General features: G+C 44.2%; 1 protein-coding gene across 1 annotated transcript in view; it reads left to right on the forward strand.

The window, feature by feature from the left end:
• ABTB3 (ankyrin repeat and BTB domain containing 3) overlaps window positions 1-26,422 on the forward strand; it is a 462,092-nt gene that overhangs the window by 324,527 nt on the left and 111,143 nt on the right. The window contains exons 4-5 of the mRNA XM_081591335.1: window positions 8,286-8,435; window positions 21,463-21,667. Of these exons, the coding sequence (XP_081447461.1) occupies window positions 8,286-8,435; window positions 21,463-21,667 (355 nt within the window). The remainder of the gene's footprint in view (window positions 1-8,285; window positions 8,436-21,462; window positions 21,668-26,422) is intronic.

Genomic DNA, 26,422 nt, shown 5'->3' on the forward strand with positions numbered 1-26,422 from the left:
TGCACCCTCTGTGCCCATCATGTACCCTCTGTTCCAACCACTCTTGTGGGCAGAGCACATACCTCTGGGCCTTTCAATTCAGTTCAGTCGCTCAGTCGTGTCTGACTCTTTGCAACCCCATGAATCACAGCACGCTAGGCCTCCCTGTCCGTCACCAACTCCCGGAGTCTACCCAAACCCATGTCCATCGAATCTGTGATGCCATCCAACCATCTCATCCTCTGTCGTCCCCTTCTCCTCCTGCCCCCAATCCTTTCCAGCATTAGGGTCTTTTCCAATGAGTCAACCCTTTGCATGAGGTGGCCAAAGTATTGGAGTTTCAGCTTCAACATCAGTCCTTCCAATGAACACCCAGGACTGATCTCCTTTAGGATGGACTGGTTGGATCTCCTTGCAGTCCAAGGGACTCTCAAGAGTCTTCTCCAACACCACAGTTCAAAAGCATCAATTCTTCTGCGCTCAGCTTTCTTCACCATCCAACTCTCACATCCATACATGACCACTGGAAAAACCATAGCCTTGACTAGACAGGCCTTTGTTGGCAAAGTAATGTCTCTGCTTTTCAATATGCTATCTAGGTTGGTCATAACCTTCCTTCCAAGGAGTAAGCATCTTTTAATTTCATGGCTGCAATCACCATCAGCAGTGATTTTGGAGCCCCAAAAAATGAAGTCTGACACTGTTTGCACTGTTTCCCCATCTATTTGCCATGAAGTGATGGGACCAGATGCCATGATCTTAGTTTTCTGAACGTTGAGCTTTAAGCCAACTTTTTCACTCTCCTCTTTCACTTTCATCAAGAGGCTCTTTAGTTCTTCTTCACTTTCTGCCATAAGGGTGGTGTCATCTGCATATCTGAAGTTATTGATACTTCTCCCGGCAATCTTGATTCCAGCTTGTGCTTCCTCCAGCCCAGCATTTCTCATGATGTGCTCTTCATATAAGTTAAATAAGCAGGGTGACAATATACAGCCTTGATGTACTCCTTTTCCTATTTGGAACCAGTCTGTTGTTCCATGTCCAGTTCTAACTGTTGCTTCCTGACCTGCATACAGGTTTCTCAAGAGACAGGTCAGATGGTCTAGTATTCCCATCTCTTTCAGAATTTTCCACAGTTTATTGTGATCTACATAGTCAAAGGCTTTGGTGTAGTCAATAAAGCAGAAATAGATGTTTTTCTGGAACTCTCTTGCTTTTTTGATGATCCAGCGGATATTGGCAATTTGATCTCTGGTTCCTCTGCCTTTTTAAAACCAGCTTGAACATGTGGAAGTTCACAGTTCACGTATTGCTGAAGCCTGGCTTGGAGAATTTTGAGCATTACTTTACTAGCATGTGAGATGAGTGCAATTGTGCCTTTGCTCTTCCTTGGAAAGTCCTTCTCTAATCACCAGCATTATGTTCATCATCATCATCACCTTTGTTGAGCTATGTATAGGGTCCAAGATTTATATGCATTAACTCATTTGATCTTCCAGTGGCCTTAGGAGCATTTTATACAGTGACTATTCCCATATTATTCACAAGGGAATGGAGATACAGGAAAGCTAAATAGCATCCCTACGTGACGTTGCTGTGAAGTAGCACTGGTGCAGTTCAACCTGAGCATTCATTCAGGCTCCAGAATCCACACTCTTTCAACTTTGCCATAAGATGTCTGCTTCCCCAGGTCTCCTAAGCTCCTCTGGGAAGTTGCCCTGACACTTCCAGGCCAACTTGGCTCACCCACTGTGATCCATGAGGACCTCATGCACGCCTCTGCTCTGCTATTTCTCCCATAGTGATTCAGTTGGTGGAGGGGTCTGTCTCCCTTGCCGACCAGGAGCCTTTGCGAACAGAAAAGTGTCCTGCTGTCTTTGTGGTGCTTAGTATTGGTGAAGGAATGAATGATCCATAGATACCTTCATATTCTTTTAGTTTGTTTGTTTTATTTTATGTATTTTTATTTTGTTTCTTATTGGAGTATAATTGCTTTACATTGTTGTGTTAGTTTCTGCTGTACAATGAAGTGAATCAGCTATATGTGTACATATGAAGTGAATCAGTATATGTGTACATATATCCTCTCTCTCTTGTACTTGCCTCCTACCCACCCCCATCCCACCCATCTAGGACTTCACAGAGCATTGAGCTGAGCTCTCTGTGTTATATGGCAGATTCCCACTAGTTACATATTTTATGCACAGTATATAAATATATAAATTCTAACCTCAGTTTATCCCAGCCTCCCCTTCCCCACACTGTGTCCACATGTCCATCTCTACGTCTATGACTCTATTCCTGCCCTGCAAATAGGTTCATCTGTACCATATTTCTAGATTCCACATATATGCTTTAATATACTATATTTGTTTTTCTCTTTCTGACTTATTTCATTTTGTATAACAAACCCTAGGTCCATCCGCATTTCTGCAGATGACTCAATTTCATTCCTTTTAATGGCTGAGTTATATTCCAGTGTATATATGTACCACATCTTTTTCATCCATTCATCTGCCTTTGGTTACTTAGGTTGTTTCTGTGTCTGACTATTGTAAACAGTGCTACAGTGAACACTGAGGTACATGTGTCCTTTTGAATTATGGTTTTCAGTGGCTTAGTTGATAAAGAATCTGCCTGCAATGCAGGAGACATGGAAGATGCAAGTTTAAGCCCTGGGTCAGGAAGATCCTCTGGAGAAGGAAATGGCAACCCACTCCAGTATTCATGCCTGGAAAATCCCATGGACAGAGGAACCTTGTGCACTACAGTCCATGGGGTTGCAAAGACTGGGACACGACTGAGTGACTAACACTTTCACTTTCAGGGTGTATGTCCAGTAGTGGGATTGCTGGGTCATATGGTAGTCCTATAGATATCTTCATGTTCTTTTAAGGTCGGCATGCTTATTCCCCTGGGCACTTCAGCTGCCAAGGACCAGCATGTTATTGAACTCATTTCTGAAAATTCTCCATCTTTGCGTTTGCTACCTCTTATTTCTTTTGATGGTTTAGCTTCAGACTTCCAAAGAGCTTTTCCCATTGAATGTAATTCATGGTGGGGGGAAAATGAACTGTGGTCTGGGTGTATCCTAATTGGAATATGGCATGCCTCTCACAGATGTATGTGCTCGCCAAGCCAGCCCTGAATTTGTTTCCCACTGCCAAATTTCTTAAAATAAAAAGGAGTTTCCAAGCCAATTTTGCAAACATTTTTAAAAATCTGATAACTTCCTACCTTATTTCTTAATAAATTGAACAGTAGAAGAAAGCCCTCTAGCAGTGTGTTATTGAATTCCTAAATCTTTCCCTTTAAGGAACTTCACTTGGATTATTAACAAACATTTATCGACCCCCTTTTCTGTGACAGGTTGTCCATGTAGATTATCCCGTTACGGCCTCCCAAGCACACTAGGAGGTAGATAGCATCAAACAAGTTTCAGAGGGGGAAACAGAGGCTCAGAGGAGCCGAGTCACAAGCCCCAGGCCTCACAGCTGGGAGACGGTGAGGCAGGAATCTTAACCCAGCCAGGTCTGTCCAGTGCCAGTTTGAGGCCTGGTGTGCTGCACCCCAGCTGCTTCCTTCCTATTTCTTAAAGCTGGGACTTGTGCCAGGACCCTCCACTTTAAATTCTGGGGACAACCTAGCAGAAAACAAGGCTTAGCTTGGCAGGCAGGACACAGGACAGTCTGTCTCCTTCTTGCAGCCAGAGAACGACAAGGCAGAACCCAAGCCTGGGTCCAGGATGCCAGACCTTACCCTTGTCTCCCATCACCATCATCACATCAAGGGGAGAATGGATGAGTGCTGATGGTTGTCTTATTTGGTTTTCTCTTGGTGGGTAAATAGCATCCTGATCTAATGATAGACTGGAGACACAGAGAAGAGCTGAGTGGAGGGAAAGGATGGCAGGGTGTTGTATTTGCCAAGGAACCATCGTATAGGAAGGTAGGCATTCAGGGAGGCAGAACTGCCCAGATCGCCCCCCAGCGGAGACAGAATGCCAGATGTGGTTGGTCCAGGTACCTACCCAGAGGAGTGATTCTCATATTTTCTGTCCTAAATGACCTAACCAAAAAGTTGTCTGTCTCCAGTCACACAGGATTGTGGAAGGATGATCTGCAAGACTATTTGAATCCAGACATTAGATAAACAAAGCTTCACATCATGGGAAGAGGCCATTCAGTAGGCACTTGCTATAGTTTGGAGGCCTTAAATATTTCTTTTATTTAATCAACACAATAAACTGATGATGTGGATACTTTAACCCCTCTTTGAAACATGGAAGCTGACTGAAGGTCTGGGAAGTGCTTTGTCCAGGTTGCCAAGGGGACTGGGGCAGGACTGAAGCCTGTCTCTAGCCTCTGGCCTCCACATGGTAAGTCAGTCCCAGGTTGGTTATGGCTGGAAATGTGGACATTCAGAGACGCTGGTTCATCGTCTTTTAGCACTTGACAGCCCCTTTGAAAATGTGAATGGATTTCCCCTTAGACAAATGAATAACCCACCCCACAGTGATAGATTTCAGTAAGATGGTGACCCCTTCAACATAGTAGACAATACCCAATGGTCACCCGCTCTCCGAGGTGACCATATCCCTTTAGGTCCAAAGTCATATTTGAACCTTGGTTCTCCTGTTTTGAAACTTGGGTCAGTCACCAGGCTGTGGCTGTCCTTGGCTCCAATAACAGAAATTGATAAGTACTCCAAAACACTCAAGCCTGTATCTGACACTAAAATATGCAGCTGGGACCTTCTTAATGACCTAGTTGATTTTTATACACAAAAAAATAACTCTAGTTAATGTGTGTACCCCATATAGAGTCGTCAAAACAAAAGAAAAAAAGGAAAACCCTGGTATAATAATCTTTGCATAACAGATCAATTATAGATTTCTCAAATCCTAGTACTCTAGCTTTCAAAGCTTCTTTGAATAATTATATTTTCACATTTAAATTTCATAACCCTCTAAAAGAAGGATGAATAATTCTGAGGGAAATTATTTATTCTCACGATGAAGCATAAAGCAGTTCAAAGCTGCGTTTATACACATTGACCGATTTTCATCTCAGTTAACATATGTCAAGCATGTACTGTTGCTCAGCACGTGCGAAATACTTTAGTACACATGGTCTCATTTCATCCCCCACCCTCAGCAGTGCCATGAGGGAGGTAAGGCTATTCTTATCACTCCCATTTCACAGAAGAGGCAACTGAGGTCCAGAGAGGCTCTCTGACCTGCCTAAAGTTAAACATGGGTAGAAAGTGGCAGAGCCAAGACTGATGCTCTGGGTTCCAGATTCCAAGTCTGGAGTCACATTTGAGGCACATTTGCTTGTGCCTCAACCCATGTGTGAAGCAATGTTTCAGATGCCAGCCTGGGATAAGAATTTGCTGCATATAATGCTATTAGTAAGAAAGCAAACCTGTGAGTACATGTCAGGGCCTTTTGTATTGTTCATTAGAGAATGTCATCCTCCCTGACATTCAGGGCTCACTCCCAGGTCTCCTTTACTGTGAAGCCCCCTGACCACTACCCTCTCCTCCAGCAGAGGGCCTCATCCCCTGAACCTTGGGTCACTTGTCCCACTGGGTCATGGTCACCTGCTATCATTTGCCATGTGCACTTTTAAGAGTGGTAAATCTCTGAATTAGAGTCAGGAACTTCAGAAGCATCAGATGAAGGATTGGCCCAGCATTCATTGCCATGGCAACGGCTACTTGACTTGACCTCTGAGCAAATGTCTGGGCAGGTAAGCAAACCAGAGGAAGCAAGGATGACTCAGGGCGTCCCTGCCTGGGGTGATCAGGGGATGACTCAGGTGTTAAGGGAAAAGGACAGGCAGGAGGCCGGCCTTACATGATGGGCATTTCTGTGAAGATTTTGCCTTTCCTGAAAAGCTGAGGGTCACTGAAGTGCAGGGATCACCTCTCAACCTTCTCTACAGCTGATGTGGAGCCCAGCCCAGTACTAAGTAGTATCCAGTAAATCATCAATCTGTATTGTCCAGTTAATGCCAAGGTGTGAACCAGCCTGGCTCACAGAGTTTTTCAAACTGCTAATCACAACCCACTAGTGGGCCATGAAATCACTTTTGGTGCTACACTCAACATTTTTTATTGGTAAGATAGAAACGAAGTGAAAAGAAAAAAATGGAGCATGCCTCATACATAGTAAGGATCAATATTATTTTCCGTGATTTTTTTTCATGGAAAACATGAGAAGTGTGTGTAGTAGTGGTGGTGGTGATGGTATGTGTATGTTTGTGTGTGTGTACTGGTGGTGGTGGTGTAGTCGCTGAGTTGTATCTGACCCTTTTGCGACCCCATGGACTGTAGCCCGCCAAGCTCCTCTGTTCATGGGATTTTCAAGCAAGAATACTGGAGTGGATTGCCATTTCCTTCTCCAGGGGATCTTCCTGACCCAGAGATTGAACCCATATCTCTGGCTTGGCAGGCAGATTCTTTACCATGGAGCCACCTGGGAAGGCTGTGTGTACTGGGTTGTGATATCAAATATATTCTTATTGAGTCCAAGATTTTTGAAAAACAATAATTAGAAAACAATCTCAGAAACTCATTTGACTGGTTTCCTGATTATAAGAACATTAAACTCTGATGATCATTTGCACTGTTTATCCATTTATTTATTACTCAAAAAAGATCTGTTATGGTTGCCTTCTCCACTGTGTCAGCCTGTTAGGTATGAAAGTAAAATATTTAAAACAAGTGACTAGGTCGGTGTGGCTGGAGCCACTAATTATGCAGCAGGGGGCAGAGGAGGTGTGTGCTCTCCCTGCTCCTGTTCAAAGGAGGAGCCTTTGTTTGCTGAGCTTTTGTGGTTCAAACAGGGCAAGGAGTGGACTTGAATTTTGACCTTTGCCTTCTGTCTGTCCCCTCGCCCCGACAGTTGGCTTAAATAATTCAGCACCTGTGTGTTGATACTGCTTCATTGTACTCCAGCTGTTTTGTCATTGGCAGTCTTGGTTCTCCAGTGAGTTTATTCTTGAATACATCTTCTGCTTCTTTTGCGTCTCCAAAATGCCTAGCAGAATTGGGACTACTGTAGGCACTCAATAAATGCTTCCTACTTATTGACAACTACTTTTGTTCAGGTACCTGCTAATCTTCTCATCTTCTCCTACCATAGAGCATGTATTGTATGGCTTTGTGGTTATGTGTGTAATAGTCCATCTCCTTCACTTAGACTGTGAGCCCACTGAGAATGGGAGTAGGTGTATCCTGTCCATCCCCATATCCTCAGTCCCTAATGCAGCACAACACCTGCCTGCCTCATTCGTTGTCTACTCAGTGATTGACTGAGTAGGTGTATCTGTCAGTCATCACCATAATAATACTGAGTAACGAACAACCCTGGGTATCTCAATGGCATATTAAATTAACACTTGCTTTTGTGGGGCAGCTGCAAGCTAAAAATTGTACTGGATCGGCTCTGTGGGTCTCTCACCTTCCTTATACCAGCAGGGTAAGCAGGGTGTGTTTTTCTCATGACAATGCAAAAACGCAAAAGAGCAAGTTCAACTGCACAGGTGCTTTTCAGATGTTTGGTTCCATCATATCTCTTAACATATCTTTGGCCAAAGTTCGTGAAACCAAAAGTCAAGGAGCAAGAAAGCACCCTCTGCCTATGGAGGTTGTGGTGATGCCAGGAACAGTGAATATTTCTGAATAGTCAATCGAAGTAAGTTCTCAGGTTCTCACTAAATGTTCATGGAATGGAAAGGACGGGATGAAAATAATTGGATTCCAGGGATCTCCCATGGGTATTCACCATACAAGTTACAAAAGCCCGTGGGGACTTCTGAGCTCCTGAAATACAGCTCTATGGAGAAAGTCAGAGCTTTGTCTGACAGATAACAGCCCAACCACCCAGAGTGGAATTTGCTGGGGAAGTAAAGCGAGCCCTCCGAGGACTGCTAAGAGAGACGTCCTCCAGGGCGCTTGGGGTGGCAGCTGCCTCAGGAAGGCTGGTGGGACCGTGACCACTGAGTTCTCAAGAGGTATCTCTGCGCAGGTGGGGTCCCTGCCAGTTCTGAGGAAATGATTTTCTTCTGGGGCATGTGCACATACAGACAAATGTTTGTTAATCAGCAGGAGACCTTTGGAAAGACCTAGACATCATTTCCAGGAGGATGCAGAGCCTTAGTTCCCATGTTTCCTTTGCGGTACCAACTCTGGTGTGGTTTGAGACTGTGTGTGGGGTTTGAGGGGTTTGCACTCCTCCTTTGGGTAGCAGAAAAATAACAATCTGTTTTCCTTTTATCCTCTGTTCCCACCACCTGCAGGAGTGCTCTGCCTGCCAGACAGCCTGAACCTTCACCGGGACCCGCAGCGGACCAGCAAGCCGGGAGAACTGCCCATGTTTAGCCAGTCCGAGCTGAGGACCATCGAGCAATCCTTGCTGGCCACCCGTGTCGGCAGCATCGCAGAACTGAGTAAGTGGATACTGGTTCTCTCCCTACTCTGTGCCCAAGGGGCTGACTGTGCTCAGGGCAGTGCTCTGTAACCAATCCGGTGACTCCTTTTATTAAGCACCTTCTATGTACACAGTACTCTTGCCTGGAAAATCCCATGGACGGAGGAGCCTGGTAGGCTACAGTCCGTGGGGTCGCTAAGAGTCGGACGACTGAGCGACTTCACTTTCACTTTTCCCTTTCATGTACTGGAGAAGGAAACAGCAACCCACTCCAGTATTCTTGCCTGGAGAATCCCAGGGACGGCGGAGCCTGGTGGGCTGCCGTCTATAGGGTCGCACAGAGTCGGACATGACTGAAGCGACTTAGCAGCAGCAGCAGCATGTACACAGATCAGTGTTGATGGCCGTGGTGAAGCCGAGGGCTCTGGAGTCAGGTAGACTGGTAAAGACCGCCTCTGATGGAGGTCAGCCTCCTGCCCTTTTCTAAGCCTCCATTTCCTTTTTTATAAAGCAGAGAATATGGTAATACTTCACTTAGAATATAGTTGTGGTGACTCAGCAAGCTGACACCCACCAGGGAGGTCTCTGCAGTCCCTGGCACACGGTAAATGCTGTAAAGACTGTTGATTTCCACAACGGGACCACGTCTGTTCAGAATCCTCCACTGGCTCCCCATCTGATCCACAGGAAAAGCCAAAATTCTCAAAATTTCATCCAGGCTCCCCACCTGTATCCCTCAGACATCTTCCTCCACTTCCTCCCCAGGCCTGCTGAACTCAGTCACACCGGTGCCTGTTGTTCCTTGAATGTACCAGACATACCTCAGGGCCTTTGCACATACTGTTCCCTCTGCCTAAACCACTCTCATCCTCCAGATATCCACATAGCTTATTTCCTCATTACCTTCAAGCCTCACCTAAATGTTACCCCTTAATGAAGTTTTCCCTGACCACCCTATTTAAAATTATAATACCCTAAGAACCCTGGTCCCTCTTCACTGCTTTACCCTTCTCCCCAGCTATTACCCTATGACATGCTCAATATTTCTTTTTGTTTTTCAGTAACAAGTCCACTAAGATATAATTCATATCCTGTTCACCTACTTAAAATGTATCATCATTTAATGGCTTTTAGTGTGTTTCCAAGTTATGCAACTATAACCACAATCAATTTTAGGACATTTTCATCACCCCAACAAGAAACCTGATAGCCATTAGCAATCATTCCCCTTCTTCCTTCCCCCAGACACCCTCAATAGTTGACTCATTAATTTTTTTAATTGTCTGTTTCCTGCTATTAGAATATATTCTCACAGAGAGAAGAGATATTTGTTTTGTTCATTGTTGTAACCTCAGCACCACGAATACTGCTTGGCAGATAGTCAGTCCTTGGGATATATGAAAAAAGGGAGAGACAGAGACAAAGAGAGAGATGGGAAGAGAGGGAGAGAAGGGGCAGAAAGGTGGAGAGAAGAAGGCTGGGGTGTCCCAAGTTTGAGTAATGATTGCTGTGCTTCTACACCCCCTGATTCAGGTCTGGCCTGAGTCTGGCCAACCAGAGGAATATAAAACTGTATTTACTTATGATCCAATTGATTGTCAAATGACACAGCCATATGTTAGCTCCAGATGGAACTAGAGTAATGATCACAGAAATGCTAGAGTATGTTAAAGTATGAGGTAGTGTGAAATTCTAGAAAATTCTGAGCTGTAAAAGACTTCAAGACTCATAAAGCAACTTGTGCCTCTTCCCAAGAATTCCCTGTATACCCAGGACAGTCATCCTACCTTGAGTACATGGCTTGCACCTCTGCAAAGGGAAGCAGTCACTGATTTGAGCTGAAGGGGCTCATTATGGTCACTGGAGCTACTTTCTTGGCACCTGAATTTGGAAATTGTGCTTCCACTCCCATCAAACCCTCAAAGTCATGAGATACCTTTGATTACAGGGTCTTCCAGCCACTGGTCAGTTATATGATTGGTCTTAAATTTAAGGATTCTATGGACCCCTTTGGCAACCTGATGAAGCCTGTGGACCCTGCCTTAGAACAGTACTTTTAAATGCATGAAATAAAGTGTACCAGTTTCTAAAGGAAGCTAATTATATTAAAAGACAGTTATCAATATATTTTAGCTAAACGGTGATATAGTCATTATATGTTTTTTATTAGAACATTATAAAACAAGATCTAGCAGCAACTCTGGTGACCTATTATTTTGAGGTGGTGATGTGTGTGAATGATATTTTGAGGTATCTGCAACAGTTGGAACAGGATAAGGAAAGGTCTACATTTTAACAGCCCCTAGAGATTCAGATGTAGCTGGTCCAAGCAGATCCCTTGGGGAAACATCTCAAAGAAGAAATGCTGTGTTGTTTGGGACTCTACCAGTTTCCAAGACATGCCCATGACCTTGGAAAGGCTGATTCTGGCTACAGGGTTGGATCATGTCTACACGGGTGCCACCTGGGAAGAGACCCCCACACGTTCTCCTCTGGGGTCTCAAAGGTTTGTCCTGAAGTATTTTAAGGGCCCCTCCTACCACCTGGGCTGGAGCTCCACTCAATTCCAGTGCTTCTCTTGAAGGAAAGGATTTGATAAACAAATCTGCACTTCACCTAAGCAGGCAGTCCGCAGGAGCAGCTTATCACGTAAATTGTTTTTAAAGACAATTTGCTCTGTAAATTAAATGCTGTCGTTGCCATTGAATATTGACTTTTGCATATGAATTGTTGGCACACAAATAGGTGCTGCTAATTATGAATAGGTTCCCTCCGTTCATTAATTCAGCCCCGTAGAATGTGTGTGCAGAAGCATGTTGATAAGCCACATTGGTGACGGAAAGTAATAAAATTGCCTTCTTTTCTGATCTGACTGTAATTTAGACTGACTTGCTCTATGGTCTGAATCAATACAGCCTTGCCCTGTCTGTGTACATAGAGAGCTGTTCTTCATATTCAAAGGTTACTCTGCCCGTGTGGATTCCAGAAACCACTATTGTTCCAGCAATGGCAGGATGGAGAGAGTTTGTTCCCAGCTGTCCCCGCTCTTCTTGAATCAGGCTGTTGAGGGCAGAGCCCCTGACTATAGCCTTCTTAATAGCCAACAATAATAGATGTTGACCTAGGGATCTATGAAAAATCTACATGAGCTACTTCCAGTATAACCATTATTATCCACATAGATGTAGGAATGAAGGTAAGAAGGGGATAAATAACTTGTCTAAGATCAGCCACACCTGTGGGTTGATGATTTGAAATTGAATCCAGTTCTCCAGGCAGAGCTTTCATCGCTAGACATGACTCCCTGTCTCTGGGGGAAGCCTGGGTATTTCTAGATGATATGGGTGGACTGTATCTGCCTCTATAATATCAGAATGTTAGTCAGACCTTTGTTCCTTCCAGGTCTGAGGATCTACAGTTTGCTCTGTACGAGGTATTGTGAATGCTGTCCTCAAAACTAAATTGAAGATGTGAAAATTCACAAAGGTTACCAAATATTTCACCAGCAGGTAGATGACAGACCCACACCCACTCCCCCACCCCCCTCACTCTGCCCTTGCCCGCTGAGACTTCTCCCTGTGTATGCCCTTCTTCTATCCTCAGTGCATCATATTAAAACCCCAAACTGCCTTCATCAGTGGTGATGTACAGAGCTCTTTCTTTGTCCAACCTGTTATGGCTTGGGGCAAAAATACATCCACTATTTACAGGCCACCTACTGTGTGCCAAATGCTTTAAGCACATGAAAGGTATTATTATCCTCATTTTATAGATTAAACAAACTAAGACTTGGAAGAATAAATGATTTGCCAAAAGCCACACAACTCATAAGTGGCAGAGTCCCATTTCAAATCATCTTTTCTTTTTCTGCTTTACTGTGCTGTGTCCAGTTGAGTTCTGCATTCTAAGCACCTAACACATTGCCCTTAGCTTGGGAAATATCTATTGAATGTCCAATGAATACACGAATGACCCACAGTGAACTAGTCTATGAAACAAAAGCTGAAGAAAATGCTACAGGGGAGGGGAACTCAATGAAATTCTTGTCAAATATTTTGTGTTCTATTGAACTGAATTTTGAACTCAGAGAGCTAGAACTGGAATCTCTGTATGTCAAATTATTTGAAAGTGAAAGTGAAAGTCACTCAGTCTTTGCGACACCATGGACTGTAGTCCTTGGAATTCTCCAGGCCAAAATACTGGAGTGGGTAGCCTTTCCCTTCTCCAGGGGATCTTCCTAACCCAGGGATCGAACCCAGGTCTCCCACAATGCAGGCGGATTCTTTACAAGCTGAACTGAGCCACTCACATTATTTGAGTGAGAAGCTAAATCAGGAGAACACAAAGGTCCCCAAACTGACACAGGCTGGTGATTCTTAACCATGAGCCCTAGGAAATTAGCAAGACAATGCTTAGAGTCCAGTGAGCAGACAAGGCCTCCTTACCTGAACTGGGTCAGGAGTAGGTCAGTGGGAAGCCAGTCCACCCCATCTCCAGGGAAAGCAGAGGCCCTGGCTGTGCTCATTTTTGAATCAACTCGACTGCGTTTGGTCCCATCCATCCCATATTTGTGTCCTCCGAGACCTTGTTGCAGCTCTTCTGCCCCATGTTCCCTGCCTTGCCCCCAAGCTCCCAATTAACCTGCATTGGACAGCCATTAAGTAGAGTAATTGCTTTCTGTTGTTTAAAGGGAAAAAAAATGAGGGCTTCATTGAAAAATGCCTCTTTCTGTTTTCTTTTTACACTAAACTGTGAACTTGCTGTTCCCACTCAATGTGTTGCTCAAAACAGGACCATTAATTTACAACTGTGCATAAAAAGGGTTCCTAGGTTGTCTCTCCTCAGTGTCACCAGGAAAAAAAAAGCCCTCATTGCTTGGACAAGAGGGCTCTCAAATGTAAATGGGGAAATGGGGTCTTTTCATAAGGTCCTGCTGCCTCCAGCCACTAGAATGCACCTGTGACCCTTTTCAATGGTAAAGTGTCACTGGCCTTAACCCTTCTGTGCCTCAATTTTCTCATCTGTAAAATAGGGAATGAGTTGTCTTTGCTCAGTCGCTCAGTCACGTCCAACTCTTTGCAACCCCATGGATTGCAGCACGCCAGGCTTCCCTGTCCATCACCAACTCCCAGAGCTTGCTTAAACTCATGTCCATCGAGTCAGTGGTGCCCATTCAACCATCTCATCCTCTGTTGTCCCCTTCTCCTCCTGCCTTCAATCCTTTCAGCATCAGGGTCTTTTCCAATGAGTCAGTTCTTCACATCAGGTGGCCAAAGTATTGGAGTTTCAGCTTCAGCATCAGTCCTTCCAATGAATATTCAGGACTGATTTCCTTTAGGATTGACTAGTTTGATCTCCTTGCAGTCCAAGGGACTCTCAAGCGTCTTCTCCAACACCACAGTTCAAAAGCATCAATTCTTCAGAAGCAAGGAGCAAGCATCTTTTAATTTCATGACTGCAGTCACCATTTGCAGTGATTTTGGTGCCCAAGAAAATTTTGGAGGCAAGTTAAACCACGGTTTATGATGCTGGAGAGTGCCTTGATTTCCTCATCTGTGCTGTGTGACCTAGGTCAAGTGACTTGATCACTCTGATCCCCAGTTTTACCATCTCTGAAAAGAGAGTGATGATACCTCTTACCCCAGGGTTGTGGGAGATTTTGAAAACATACCATAGAAAGTGGTAGCTGACTGTGGATGAACAGCAGGGAAGGAATTGAAGGTGCTGTCACAGTGCAGGTTTCGGTGAAAGGAACCCATGTTGGAATAAGCAGTCCTTTGTCTCAGGATGATCACAGTGGCATGCAGAAAGACAGCTTAGAGGGAACTGCACTGATAACCGGAGTCTGGAAGGCAGAGCTACATTTCCCAATGGGTAGCAAGGGAGATTGCAGGTAATACACAAAACACTTTCTATTTTTAATTGCCATGAATTTTTTATGGGTACTAGAAAAATATTGGTTTTCCTTTTATGGCACTGATATAAAGTTTCCTTTTTCAATGAGTGTATTGTGTGAAAGAATGAGCCAATTTAAAAATATTAAGTAAATAAATTGGACCTGCAGCACACAGATATGTGAGAATTCATGATACTGATTCTCAAATGACTGACATTTGGGAAACCTGGTTATAAGCAGATTCTCAAGTAGGTTCCTCGAACCAAACTCTAGCCACCGAAACTCAGTGTAGCTAGTGACAAGTGGGTTTGTTGCTTTGGGTTCATGAATGAAGCTGACGGGGAAGCAGCAGATAGCACATACACAGAGTGGGATTTGAAGTGGAGCTAGTGATTGTAGAATCCTCATGCCAATTTCATCTCCCATGGCCAGCCCTCATCAGAGTCATCCTTTAGGCCTGTGATCCAGAGACTGGGCTGATGACGATGATGATACTGATGGTGATGTAGATAGTTATGATGATGAAGATGATAATGGTGGTCATGATGATGGAAAAAATGGTGCTAATGATGAAGATGATGATGGTGGTGACAATACAAAGTAAAAGATATATGCTGAATACTTATTATACATTTATAATGTGCCCAACCCTATTTCAAGTGCTTTAAGTGATTTATATGATTGCTTCATTAGGTACTATTATTATCTCCATTTTCCAAATGAAGAAACCAATGCTAGGTGCTTTATACATGTTATCAGTTTAATCCACATAACAAGTTCACAAAGGACATAATTATCCCCAAACAGAGAGACATTAACTCACCCAAGATCATGCAGCTGGTCAGTGGCAGGTTGGAGACTCAGACTCAGAGAGTCTGACTCCAGAAAGCTTGTCCCTAACCACCAAACACACTGCTCCTCCAAGAACAGGGCAATGAATGAGTCATGTCTCTGCCCATTAAGCTCAATAGGGAAAGCAGATGTATGGGCATTTAAAGCATGTCTGAATTAAACAAATAGCATGTTAGACTTTATCATCAGGTGTTGTAGGTACACAGAGTAAAGGGCAATTGATTCTGACTGGGAGCATCCTGGAGGGCTCCCTGGAAGAAGTGGCATTTGATCACAGCCTTGAAAGTTTTCAGTAGTTGAGAAGATGAAGGGGAGGGTCCTGTAAGGTGAGAAAACAACAAGAGAAAGAGTGGGGAGCCTAGATGTGCAGGGCGAACTGAATGATGCTCTGAGGACATGGTTAGTCCAACCAAAACCCAAGCCTTCCCAGGGTCTTGGGGACCTGGAGGGGTGACGTGTGTCCCCAAAACATGGATCCTCTTCTCATCTCCACCCGATTTTGATTTTTCTTATTTTGAGCTTTTTTATGACCGCTTTCAAGAAAGACAGGGGGAAAGATGAATGTACCCCAACCTGGCCCTAGATAGGAGGTACTAGAAAGTAAACACCACCTCACTAAGCTTATTATTCTGATAACACCAAGAAGCACATGCCATAATTCAAAATTCAGAAATAACAGAAAAGTTGGAAGGCAATGTCACCCACAATCCCTCTAAGGCAGAGAAATCCTTGGTCAACATTTTGCTTTTTTCCCCCTGTTATTTAGTCAGTGCATATTTTTAATAACATAATCCTGATCACTCTGTAAGCAATTTTGAATTTCACTTTTTTTGCCACTTACCATTTTAACACAAAGATTTTTTTTCATTTATTGCAGCTCTCTGTAAACATTTTTAGTAACTGCATAAGTTTTATCACATACCAAAGTTTATTTAACCATGCTCTGATTTTCAAACATTTGTTTCTTTGTCAAATTTTAGATTCTGTAAATAAGGTTTTGGGTAAAAATCTTTGTGCATGAAGATTTTGCTGCATTTTGGATTCCAACCTTGGGACAGAGTCCCAGAAATGGAATTACTGAATCAAAGGAAGGGAGCATTCGTTAACACCTTAGCTACACAATGCCAAATTGCCCCATCATGGACTTGGAGCTGGCCATGGCTGCAGTGTGCTGTCTCTGTAAAAAGGACTTAGATCAGTGTAGGGTGACAAGCACAGACATTAGAAGCAGGCAGACCCAGGTTTAGAATCTTGTCTCTTCCTTGTGACCTTGAGACTTGGTTTCCTATCTGTAAAACAGGATTTCTGAACCAGGGCATTATTGACTCTTGGGCAAAACTCTTTCTTCTGGGGACTGATTTGTATATTATAGGATGTTTAGCAACATCTCTAGCCTCTACCCACTAGGTACAGTAACAGTCCCCAGGATGTGACACAAGAAATGTCTCCAGATATTGCCAAATGTCCCCTGGGAGGCAAAATCACCCCACTTGCAGATCACTGCTGTAAAGCTAAAATAATGTAGTTCAGTTCAGTTGCTCAGTCGTCTTCGACTATTTGCAACCCCATGGACTGCAGCACGCCAGGCCTCCTTGTCCATCACCAATTTCCAGAGTTTACCCAAACTCATGTCCATTGAGTCGGTGATGCCATCCAACCATCTCATTCTCTGTCATCCCCTTCTCCTCCTGCCTTCATCTTTCCCAGCATCAGGGTCTTTTCAAATGAGTCCGTTCATTGCATCATGTGGCCAAAGTATTGGAGTTTCAGCTTCAGCATCAGTCCTTCCGGTGAATATTCAGGACTGATTTCCTTTAGGATGGACTGGTTGGATCTCCTTGGAGTCCAAGGGACTCTCAAGAGTCTTCTCCAATGCCACAGTTCAAAAACATCAATTCTTCAGAGCTCAGCTTTCTTTGTAGTCCAACTCTCACATCCACACATGACTACTGGAAAAACCATAGCTTTGACTAGACGGACCTTTGTTGGCAAACTAATGCCTCTGCTTTTTAATATGCTGTCTACGTTGGTCATAGCTTTTCTTCCAAAGAGCAAGCGTCTTTTAATTTCGTGGCTGCAATCACCATCTGCAGTGATTTTGGAGCCCAAGAAAATAAAGTCACTGTTTCCACTGTTTCTCCATCTATTTGCCATGAAGTGATGGGACCAGATGCCATGGTCTTAGTTTTCTGAACATTGAGTTTTAAGCCAACTTTTTCACTCTCTTCTTTCACTTTCATCAAGAAGCTCTTTAGTTCTTCACTTTCTGCCATAAGGGTGGTGTCATCTGCATATCTGAGGTTATTGATATTTCTCCCAGCAGTCTTGATTCTAGCTTGTGCTTCATCCAGTCCAGCATTTCTCATGATGTACTCTGCATATAAGTTAAATAAGCAGGGTGACAATATACAGCCTTGACATACTCCTTTCCCAGTTTGGAACCAGCCTGTTGTTCCATGTTCAGTTCTAACTGTTGCTTCCTGACCTGCATGACCTTTTCCAATCCTGTGGCCACTGCTGCATTTACCAAATTTGCTGGCATATTGAGTGCAGCACTTTCACAGCATCATCTTTTAGTATTTGAAATAGCTCAACTGGAATTCCATCGCCTCCACTAGCTTTGTTCTTAGTGATGCTTCCTAAGGCCCACTTGACTTCGCATTCCAGGATGTCTGGCTCTAGGTGAGTGATCACACCATCATGATTATCTGGGTCATGAAGATCTTTTTTGTATAGTTCTTCTGTGTATTCTTGCCACCTCTTCTTAATATCTTCTGCTTCTGTTAGGTCCATACTATTTCTGTCCTTTATTGAGCCCATCTTTGCATGAAAATTTCCCTTGGTATCTCTAATTTTCTTGAAGAGATCTCTAGTCTTCCCCATTTTATTGTTTTCCTCTATTTCTTTGCACTGATCCCTGAGGAAGGCTTTCTTTTCTCTCCTTGCTATTCTTTAGAACTCTGCATTCAAATAGGTGTATCTTTCCTTTTCTCCTTTGCCTTTTGCGTCTCTTCTTTTCATAGCTGTTTGTAAGGCCTCCTCAGACAACCATTTGCCTTTTTGCATTTCTTTTTCCTGGGGATGGTCTTGATCACTGCCTTCTGTACAATGTCATGAACCTCCGTCCATAGTTCATCAGGCACTCTGTCTATCAGATCTATTCCCTTAAATCTATGTGTCACTTCCACTGTATAATCATAAGGGATTTGATTTAGCTCATACGTGAATGGTCTAGTACCCTATAGAGCCTTGTGAGGACTAGAGACAATGCATGTGAGGTGCTTTTTCACAGTGCCTGGCACAGAGTAGATGCTCAATGAACAACAACTGGACTGTTGTCACATAGAGTCATGGGACTCCACGTTTTCCATCTACAGGTCCCCTTAAGATCTTCCCCTCCCACCTACCCCTAAAAGAGAATTTCCTTCTCTGATTCTTTTTTGAGTTTCTTGCATATATTCTCCTGCTGTGGGAAATGGAGAGAAGGAGGGTCAGACTCTAGGTTAAGGCTTAGTAGAAGGCAGAGGGGTGTAGGGAAGTTTAACCCCTCACTACCGTCTGTTTAACCCCTGCATCACTGTCCAGATATTAAGCTTAGTGGATTGTACTTTGGTTAGGTCGTCTTGATGACACCTTAGGACTCTGGCAATGTGGAAGTTTTCTTTCCTTTGACAATCAGAGTAAATAGTGACCACTTGGACTTTTGTCTCAAGAAGGACTTGAAGGCTGCATCTCCACTCAGTGGATAAGAGTTCTGTGATTGATTAAGCATGTCTGCCATGGACATGGAAGAGAAAGGGGAGTATTTGCCGTTTTCACCCTCAGCTGAGATCTCATCTCCATAGTCCGGCTCCCACAAAGGGGGTGAATAGTCCTCTTGTCAATCTTCTTTTGAGGAAGTAGCCTCTCCCTCAGACAATAAATGGGAACCTGAAGGCAGGCCTTGGGCCTTTAGAGGAGAAACTCCTGCCTTTTACTGAGCCTCACTTCCCTAAGTTTGGATTTTAGGTACAAGTGTCTTATGAAAAGGTACAGCGGGATGGCAGAGAACTGGTGGACTCTGAGGCTTGGGTTCAGCTGGGTAATGAGAGGCTGGGAATGGGGGAGACAGTCCCTGACCCCCACAAGGAGCTAGGTTGGAGAGGGAGGGTTAAATTCTAGAAGGAGTTAATGTCTCAGTCATGAGTCCGAAGACAGAATGCCTTCTTATTCAAGGGCCTCTCTCTTTTCTCCTCTATTTTTTCCCTTCAACTGATTGGATGAGGCCCACCCACATTCTGGAGGGTAATCTGCTTTACTCACAATATACTGATATAAATGTTAATCACATGTAAAAAATAGCTTCACAAGTAAGTCAGAAAGAGAAAAACAAATATAGTATATTAATGCATATATATGGAATCTAGAAAAAGGATATTAATGAACCTATTTGCAGGGGAGAAATGGAGATGCAGATGTAGAGAATGGACCACAGTTTGAGAGGGAGAGAGTGGGATGAATGGAGAAAGTAGCATCAACATACATACACTATCAAATGTAAGATGAATAGCTGGTGAGAATTTGTTATGTAGCACGAGAGGGCCCAGTCTGGCTCTCTGTGATGACTTGGAGGGACAGGATGGGGGGAGAGGAGGGAGGATTGGGAGGGAGGGGATATATGTATAATTACAGCTGATTTGCATTGCTGTATGGCAGAAACCAACACAATATTAAAAAATTTAAAAATATATATTTAAATAAGTTAAAAAAACTAAAAAAAAGAAAGAGCATCACAGCAACATTTAGACTAGTGTTTAACTAGCCAACCGGGCACCATAGCCTAGCCCAGTTGACACACAAAATTCACTATGCAAGAGATGATTTCCAGAGGGACAGGAGCAGTGCCTTAGATAACACTGGTCATGGGAGTGACGCTTTTCAATTCTATTTTCATTCTAATTGCTTTCAAAGGAAAGGCTCCACTTGATGTGAGCCCCTAACAACTCTTTCACTTGCTCTTTGTAACAAAAGAAAACAGGACCAGAATTCAGGTATAAATTAATTACACTATTTTTATTGAATTAACTTTCACAGTGACCTTCTGTTTACAGCAAGGGATACTGATTTCCCATTTATGGCAGTGACATAATGTTTCTTTTTTAGATATATGTATTCAAAAAATAAAATGAGTCCACCAAAGATTAAGTAAATAGTGATACAGGTGGTGCTTGGCTACAACGACATTCCTGAAGGTTGCTTACAAGCAACCCACATTTGAGAAACACAACCTTAGTCAAGGAAAGTCAGAGCTTCAGGCCCAGCCAGTCTCCCCTAAGAAGATATTCTCTCTACGGCCAACCTGGGAGCATGCAGGTTTGGTTTGATGAAGGAGAAAGCTAGTTTTCTTCTAAGAAAGCATGAGAAAGGCCAGAGTGTTCTCAGTTTGCCAGTGCTGAGAACAGTAAAACATGCCCCTCAAGGAGCATGGTTAAGTGCACAGATTCTGGAGCCAGAGTGCTGGGGTTCAAATCCTCCTTCTGCTCTTTGTGGCTCTGCCCTGCTGAGAAGTTATTTCACCTCTTTGGGCCTCTGTGTCCTCATCTGTAAAATGGGTTTGTAAAGGTACCTGCTTTATAGGGTGGTATGAGAATTCAATGAATTAAAGTGCTCTAACTGTACTATCACATAATAGGTGTCATTTTGGACGGAGTTGCTATCATTGGGAATGATGGACAGAAAGAATACTGTGTCACAGTGCACTAAGTGCTGTAACAGAGAAAGTACAGTGTGGCATCTGACACAGGGGAGTGGGGGAAATTCCAGAATGGTGTCCTGGAATATAGTATATAAGCCGACACCTGGATGGTCAGCAGGAGTTAGCCTGGAAAAGAGGAGAGAGAGAATGTTCTGGATAGAGGGAATAACAGTTTATGCCCAGGCTCAGAGGAAAGAAACAGTATAGCCCATTCTTGTGATTGCAAGGGATGCAGTACTGGTTACAGCAGAGGATGTGACAGAGGGTGTGTCCCAGATGAAGAAGGCTGGAAGTAGACACGTACAAAGGGCTTTCTGTGCCTTGTTAGAAATTGTGGGTTCCGAAGGGCAGGACTGGCATTATCGTAGCAGCCCGCTGTGCTTGAAGCAGCACCCCAAACCTGATAAGCCATTGACAGGCGTGTGGTGGATGAACAAACGCTTCCCTCTCTGCCCGTTGAGACCATTTCCATTGAATGAGGGAATCTCGAGATGAGAAGCTCTGCACCTCTTCTCCGTGAGTCTTGGCTGCCTGAAGGATCTGAAATCTTACTTCTCTCCACAGGTGACCTGGTGTCCCGAGCAATGCATCACCTGCAGCCCCTCAATGCCAAGCACCATGGCAACGGCACCCCCCTGCACCACAAGCAGGGGGCACTCTACTGGGAGCCCGAGGCCCTGTATACCCTTTGCTATTTCATGCACTGCCCACAAATGGAATGGGAAAATCCCAACGTGGAGCCCTCCAAAGTCAACCTCCAGGTGGAAAGGTAAGACATGTGTTGGCTTTGGATGGCCAGAGAGAGAAGCTCCCTTCGGGCCAACACCACTTTGTGGTGGATGGGTATTGCCTCTGAGGTGGTGCAAGGGTGGGGCTGGGGAGGGGCCAGAGCTGCCCAGTTTCCAGAAACTCACTGGAGGTTGAATCTTGTGCCCCGAGGAGTATCTGAGATCTAGGTGCGTGCTAAGTTGCTTCAGTCGTGTCTAACTCTTTGCGACCCCATGGACTGTAGCCCACCAAGCTCCTCTGTCCCTGGGGATTCTCCAGGCAAAAATACTGGAGTGGATTGCCATGCCCTCCTCCAGGGGATCTTTCTGACCCAGGGATTGAACCAACATCTCTTATGTCTCCAGCAATGGTAGGCGGGTTCTTTACCACCAGCTCCACCTGGGAAGCCCTGAGACCTGAGTGGGATCTTTGAAATGGGTTTGCATAGGGCTGGTCCAATTTGGGATAAAAGTGGCCTGGGTCAGAAGAGTGGGTCTTCAAATTCCGGAGAGATGAGGGTTTCTGCAGTGCCGGGGGCTTCCTTGTGAAGGAAGCTTTGGGGGATGCCAGCCCTATGGGTGGGAGATGTCTGTCTTCATTTCATCCTGGCTGTCCTGGGGACTTGAGGGGGAAACTGTAACACCTGCTCAACCAGAAGTGGTCTTCTTGGGTGCACAGGGGACAGCATAGCAGGTCCCATGAGGCAGAATCCTCATGGCAGAGAAGGAAGGGAGGGCTTCCTGGAAGAGGACGCTCCCTCTGACCCAGCTTCTGCTGCTCCTCAGCACCATCCGTCCACTCCCCTGTACCTCAACCTCCCCGTCTATAAACCAGCAGCAACACCAAGTGGTTTCCAGGTTCCCTTCTGCCTAGAAAACCCCAGGATTTTGTGAGGATGGTTTCACCCTGTCAGAGGCAAGGCATCCAAACTGCCATCAGTCCAGAAGGCTACCTGGAGGCGTCCCCTCTTCCCGTGGGGACAGGTCCACAAAGCTCATCTCCCCTATGCATGGGTGCTCAGTCGCTTCATTCGTGTCCGACTCTTTGCGACGCCATGGACTGTGGCCCACCAGGCTCCTCTGTCCATGGGATTCTTCAGGCAAGAATACTAAAGAGAGCTGTCATGCCCTCCTCCAAGGGATCTTTCCAACCAGGGGATCAAACACACGTCTGCCTGCATCTCCCACATTGCAGGCAGATTCTTTACCCACTGAGCCACCCAGGAAGCCCCTCATCTCCCCCAGCATCTCACAAATCAGGCCAATCCTCCAATGTACACAGGCTTGTTCACTGTAACTACTACAGTAGTGACCCTGTTTATTGAGTGGTTAAAAGAGCTGGCTCTGTGATCCAGACTTGTAGGTTCGAATCCAGGCTCTTCCAATTAAAAGCCAGGATATCTTGGAAAAGTGCCTTTAACCTCCCTGTGCCTCAATCTCTTCATCTATAAAATCTATAAAATAAAAATAAATCCTTCGTAGGGCTATTTGAAGACTGAATGCATTGAACAGTGCCCACCATGTAGTAAATGCTTAATAAATGTTCCCTTTTGTAAATGTTGTTGGAGATCTTACCACACATAGCTGAGCAGCTCCCAGTTTAGGCTAAATGCACTTCTTCTCTATTAAATGATTCCAAGTGGGTTTGAAATGTTCATTGGATGCTCTGATTCTGCCAGAATGGATTGGATTTAACTGGGCTCCTAAACCATGTCTCTTGGCTTTCAGTTAAAGAAGAGGATGGAGCATGGGTAAGACAAAAATTGCCTCCTTTTTTTTAAGAATCCCAAGTTAGCATCAATATTCCAAGCCAGTCTGGAATTAACTTAATCAGGGGATTAGTCATGTCTGCCACTATCCAGGCCAAATCAGTGGTGCCCTGTGTATATTTTCATGTGCCAAACATACCCCAAAGTGGAGAGGTGGCAACATGCATATGGTCCCCAGGCAGAAAACAACCTGTCAGACACCCCAAGACTTTGTGTTCTGAGTATGAATCATGATGGCTGGGAGGACGAAAGCCATTGGTCTTAGCTTTGGGGTATCTAGTTCTTCAGCCCCACCCCTTTTGCCTGTAGAATGGGGTAGTTTCTCTGATTCATCTCCTCCGCACACTCTTCAATTCCTGCCTCTATGTAGATGACCCCCTCATATTTCCAGCTAGACATCACCACCGCTGAGCACCAGAACCTTATCCAACTAAGCCTTCCAGTTTCACTGTCAAGTCTCGCACTCTCAGGCTGGATCTTCTCAGGACACCTTATTCTTTCCTGCCCAACACAGCAAGTGTGTGTGTGTGTGTGTGTGTGTGTGTGTGTGTGTGTGTGTGTATTGCCTGTGAGCTTTGTGAGGGCACAGAACACATCTGTTTTGGTTGTTGCTCTGTACCTACTGCCAAACTGAACATCTGGTATATATCACAAAATCGATACTTATTTGTAGGATGAAAGAATGGACAAATCCGTTGATCCAGCTGCCTGTGGAACATTTCCATCAGGAGTGTTCATGACCACCTCAAAACTAAGGCCAACATCTTTCCCCTCAAACTGACTGTTCCTCCCCAGTCTCCAAGAATGATATCACCATCAACCTGGTCAAACCAGTCAGAAAACTGGGGCTCACCCCACACCCCTTCCTTTCCTTCCCTCCTTCCTATAGCCAGCTAGTCAGTAGATCTTACTGAGGCAATATCTGTGCCATCTCCCATTCCTCTAATCCAGGGGTCCCCAACCCTGCCCCCCCCATTCATGGCCTTTTAGGAACTGGGTTGTACAGCAAGAGGTGAGTGGTGGATAAGCGAACGAAGCTTCATCAGTATTTACTCAGATGAATATCCTCATTGTTCACGTTACTGCCTGAGCTCCACCTCTTGTCAGGTGAGCAGCAGCAGTAGATTCTCACAGGAACACAAACCCTACTGTGAACTGTGCATGTGAGGGACCTAGGGTGCACGCTCCTTACAAGAATCATCCTGAAACTATCCCCCACCCTTGGCCTGTAGAAAAATCATCTTCCATGAAACCAGTCCCTGGTTCCAAAAAAGTTTGGGACTGCTATTCTAACCCTTCCTCCCCAGATTGCTGCCACACTGCATGGTCCAGCCCCTCATTCCCTTTATTGCTGTCATTGTTGTTCAGTCGCTAAGTCACATCTGACACTGCATTTCATTTCTAAATGGTCTCCCTGGGTGTGAAGCTTAGTATTCTCTGACCAGCTCCATCCTCATGGCCACCAAACTGAAACTCTAAAATATAAATCTCATTGTGTGAACTACTCCCTGTCCCCAACTCCACACCGTTGCATGTCTCTCGTTGTATTTTCTGTTACATAGTTTCCATCTTCCCTTCTGGAATCTAGTTTCAGAATTCAGAGTGTAGTTGAAGTGACTATTAATCTAGGGAGACCATCTAAGGGTTGCAAACTTTCTGGGACAAGTTTTAAAGAGGAATGAGCTGTGAGGGAGAGCCCTGTAAAGAGAACATGTCCTATAGTTTGTCAGAGTCATTTATGTCAATATTTCCATTCCTCCTTGGTTGAACTTTCAGGGGATGACACAAAACAGAAAGAACTTACCATTTTTTGAGTTCTGTTCGCTTTGATCTTCGGGAAAGTATATGGATTTGGGAGTCAGATCAACTTTTGGAATCAGATCCCGGCTCTGCTTCTTCCAATTCTGGGACCTTGAACAAGTCATCTCACCCCTACTGAAACTCTTCTCCTCCACTGTAAAATGAGAATAAGACCAGCCTCTTGGGACTGGTGTAAGCCATAAGTTAGATATTGTAGCTAAGATATCCAGTGCCATGCTTAGTAGGAGGAGAGCTCCCCTTATCCTGAGAGAGTAGCTGATATTATACATCTTCTTTTTATTTTTTGGCTCTAAAATGCTATTGTCATTATCCTTAAAGAAGCCTGTGTACAATTCCTTCTAGACAAAAAGCTGTTTCTTCCCATTCTGAGCTAGAATAGAGCTTGGTATTTACTAGCATCTGAAAACACACGGGGAAGGGCTTCAGAGGAGAGAGGGCTCTGTTTTCAGTCAAATGTTTACAGCTGCTTCATACCAAAACTTACTAACAAGACATTTCCAGTGGGAGGTAGGACCCTAATTTAGAGCTTTTTTCTCTTTCTTTCTGTCTCCTTTTCCCCAAAATCAAACAACATTGCTTTCACTATCTATGCTGGCAAAGTCAAGTAAGGTTACGGTGCTTATATGTTTATCATAGACTCTTCAAGAACAGGAGCTGAATATTGTGTGCTTTTCATCCATGCCCAGCAGAAAGTCTGAGACATATTTGTTGACTGAAATAAAGATTGTTTTGTGCCTCAAACCATCTCTGCTTGTCAGAAGAGCCTTTCTTGGCTGGAGTGTCTGGAACTAGGTCTCCATATACCATTTTCTTCTTTCATGTGAACATAGCTTTCGAGTTGCTACATTTGTTTTGAATAGTTTCATTTTTCATTGTGGGGTTTTGAAGAAGCTCAGTGCCAGTATAAAATTTCTGTAGTTTAAGTTGTTCCAGAACTTTGGCTACTATTTTTTGAGCTTCTGAAATCTCTCACTTTATGTTAAAAAAAACAAAAAAACAACCTCAGATAAATTTTGTAAGATTATGATTAGGCTATATTTATTTCCCAAACAGTAATGATAAATGTAAACACCTCAATTCTGAGGGTAGGGGTAACATGTGGCTACTACTATTTTTTAATAGAATCATCTTAAATCTATGACAAGATTTTCCTGCCTTACATCATTA

The sequence above is a fragment of the Giraffa tippelskirchi genome, chromosome 4 (assembly GCF_054371585.1).
Source record: "Giraffa tippelskirchi isolate mGirTip1 chromosome 4, T2T-mGirTip1v1.2.pri, whole genome shotgun sequence".
Classification (NCBI taxonomy): Eukaryota; Metazoa; Chordata; class Mammalia; order Artiodactyla; family Giraffidae; genus Giraffa; species Giraffa tippelskirchi.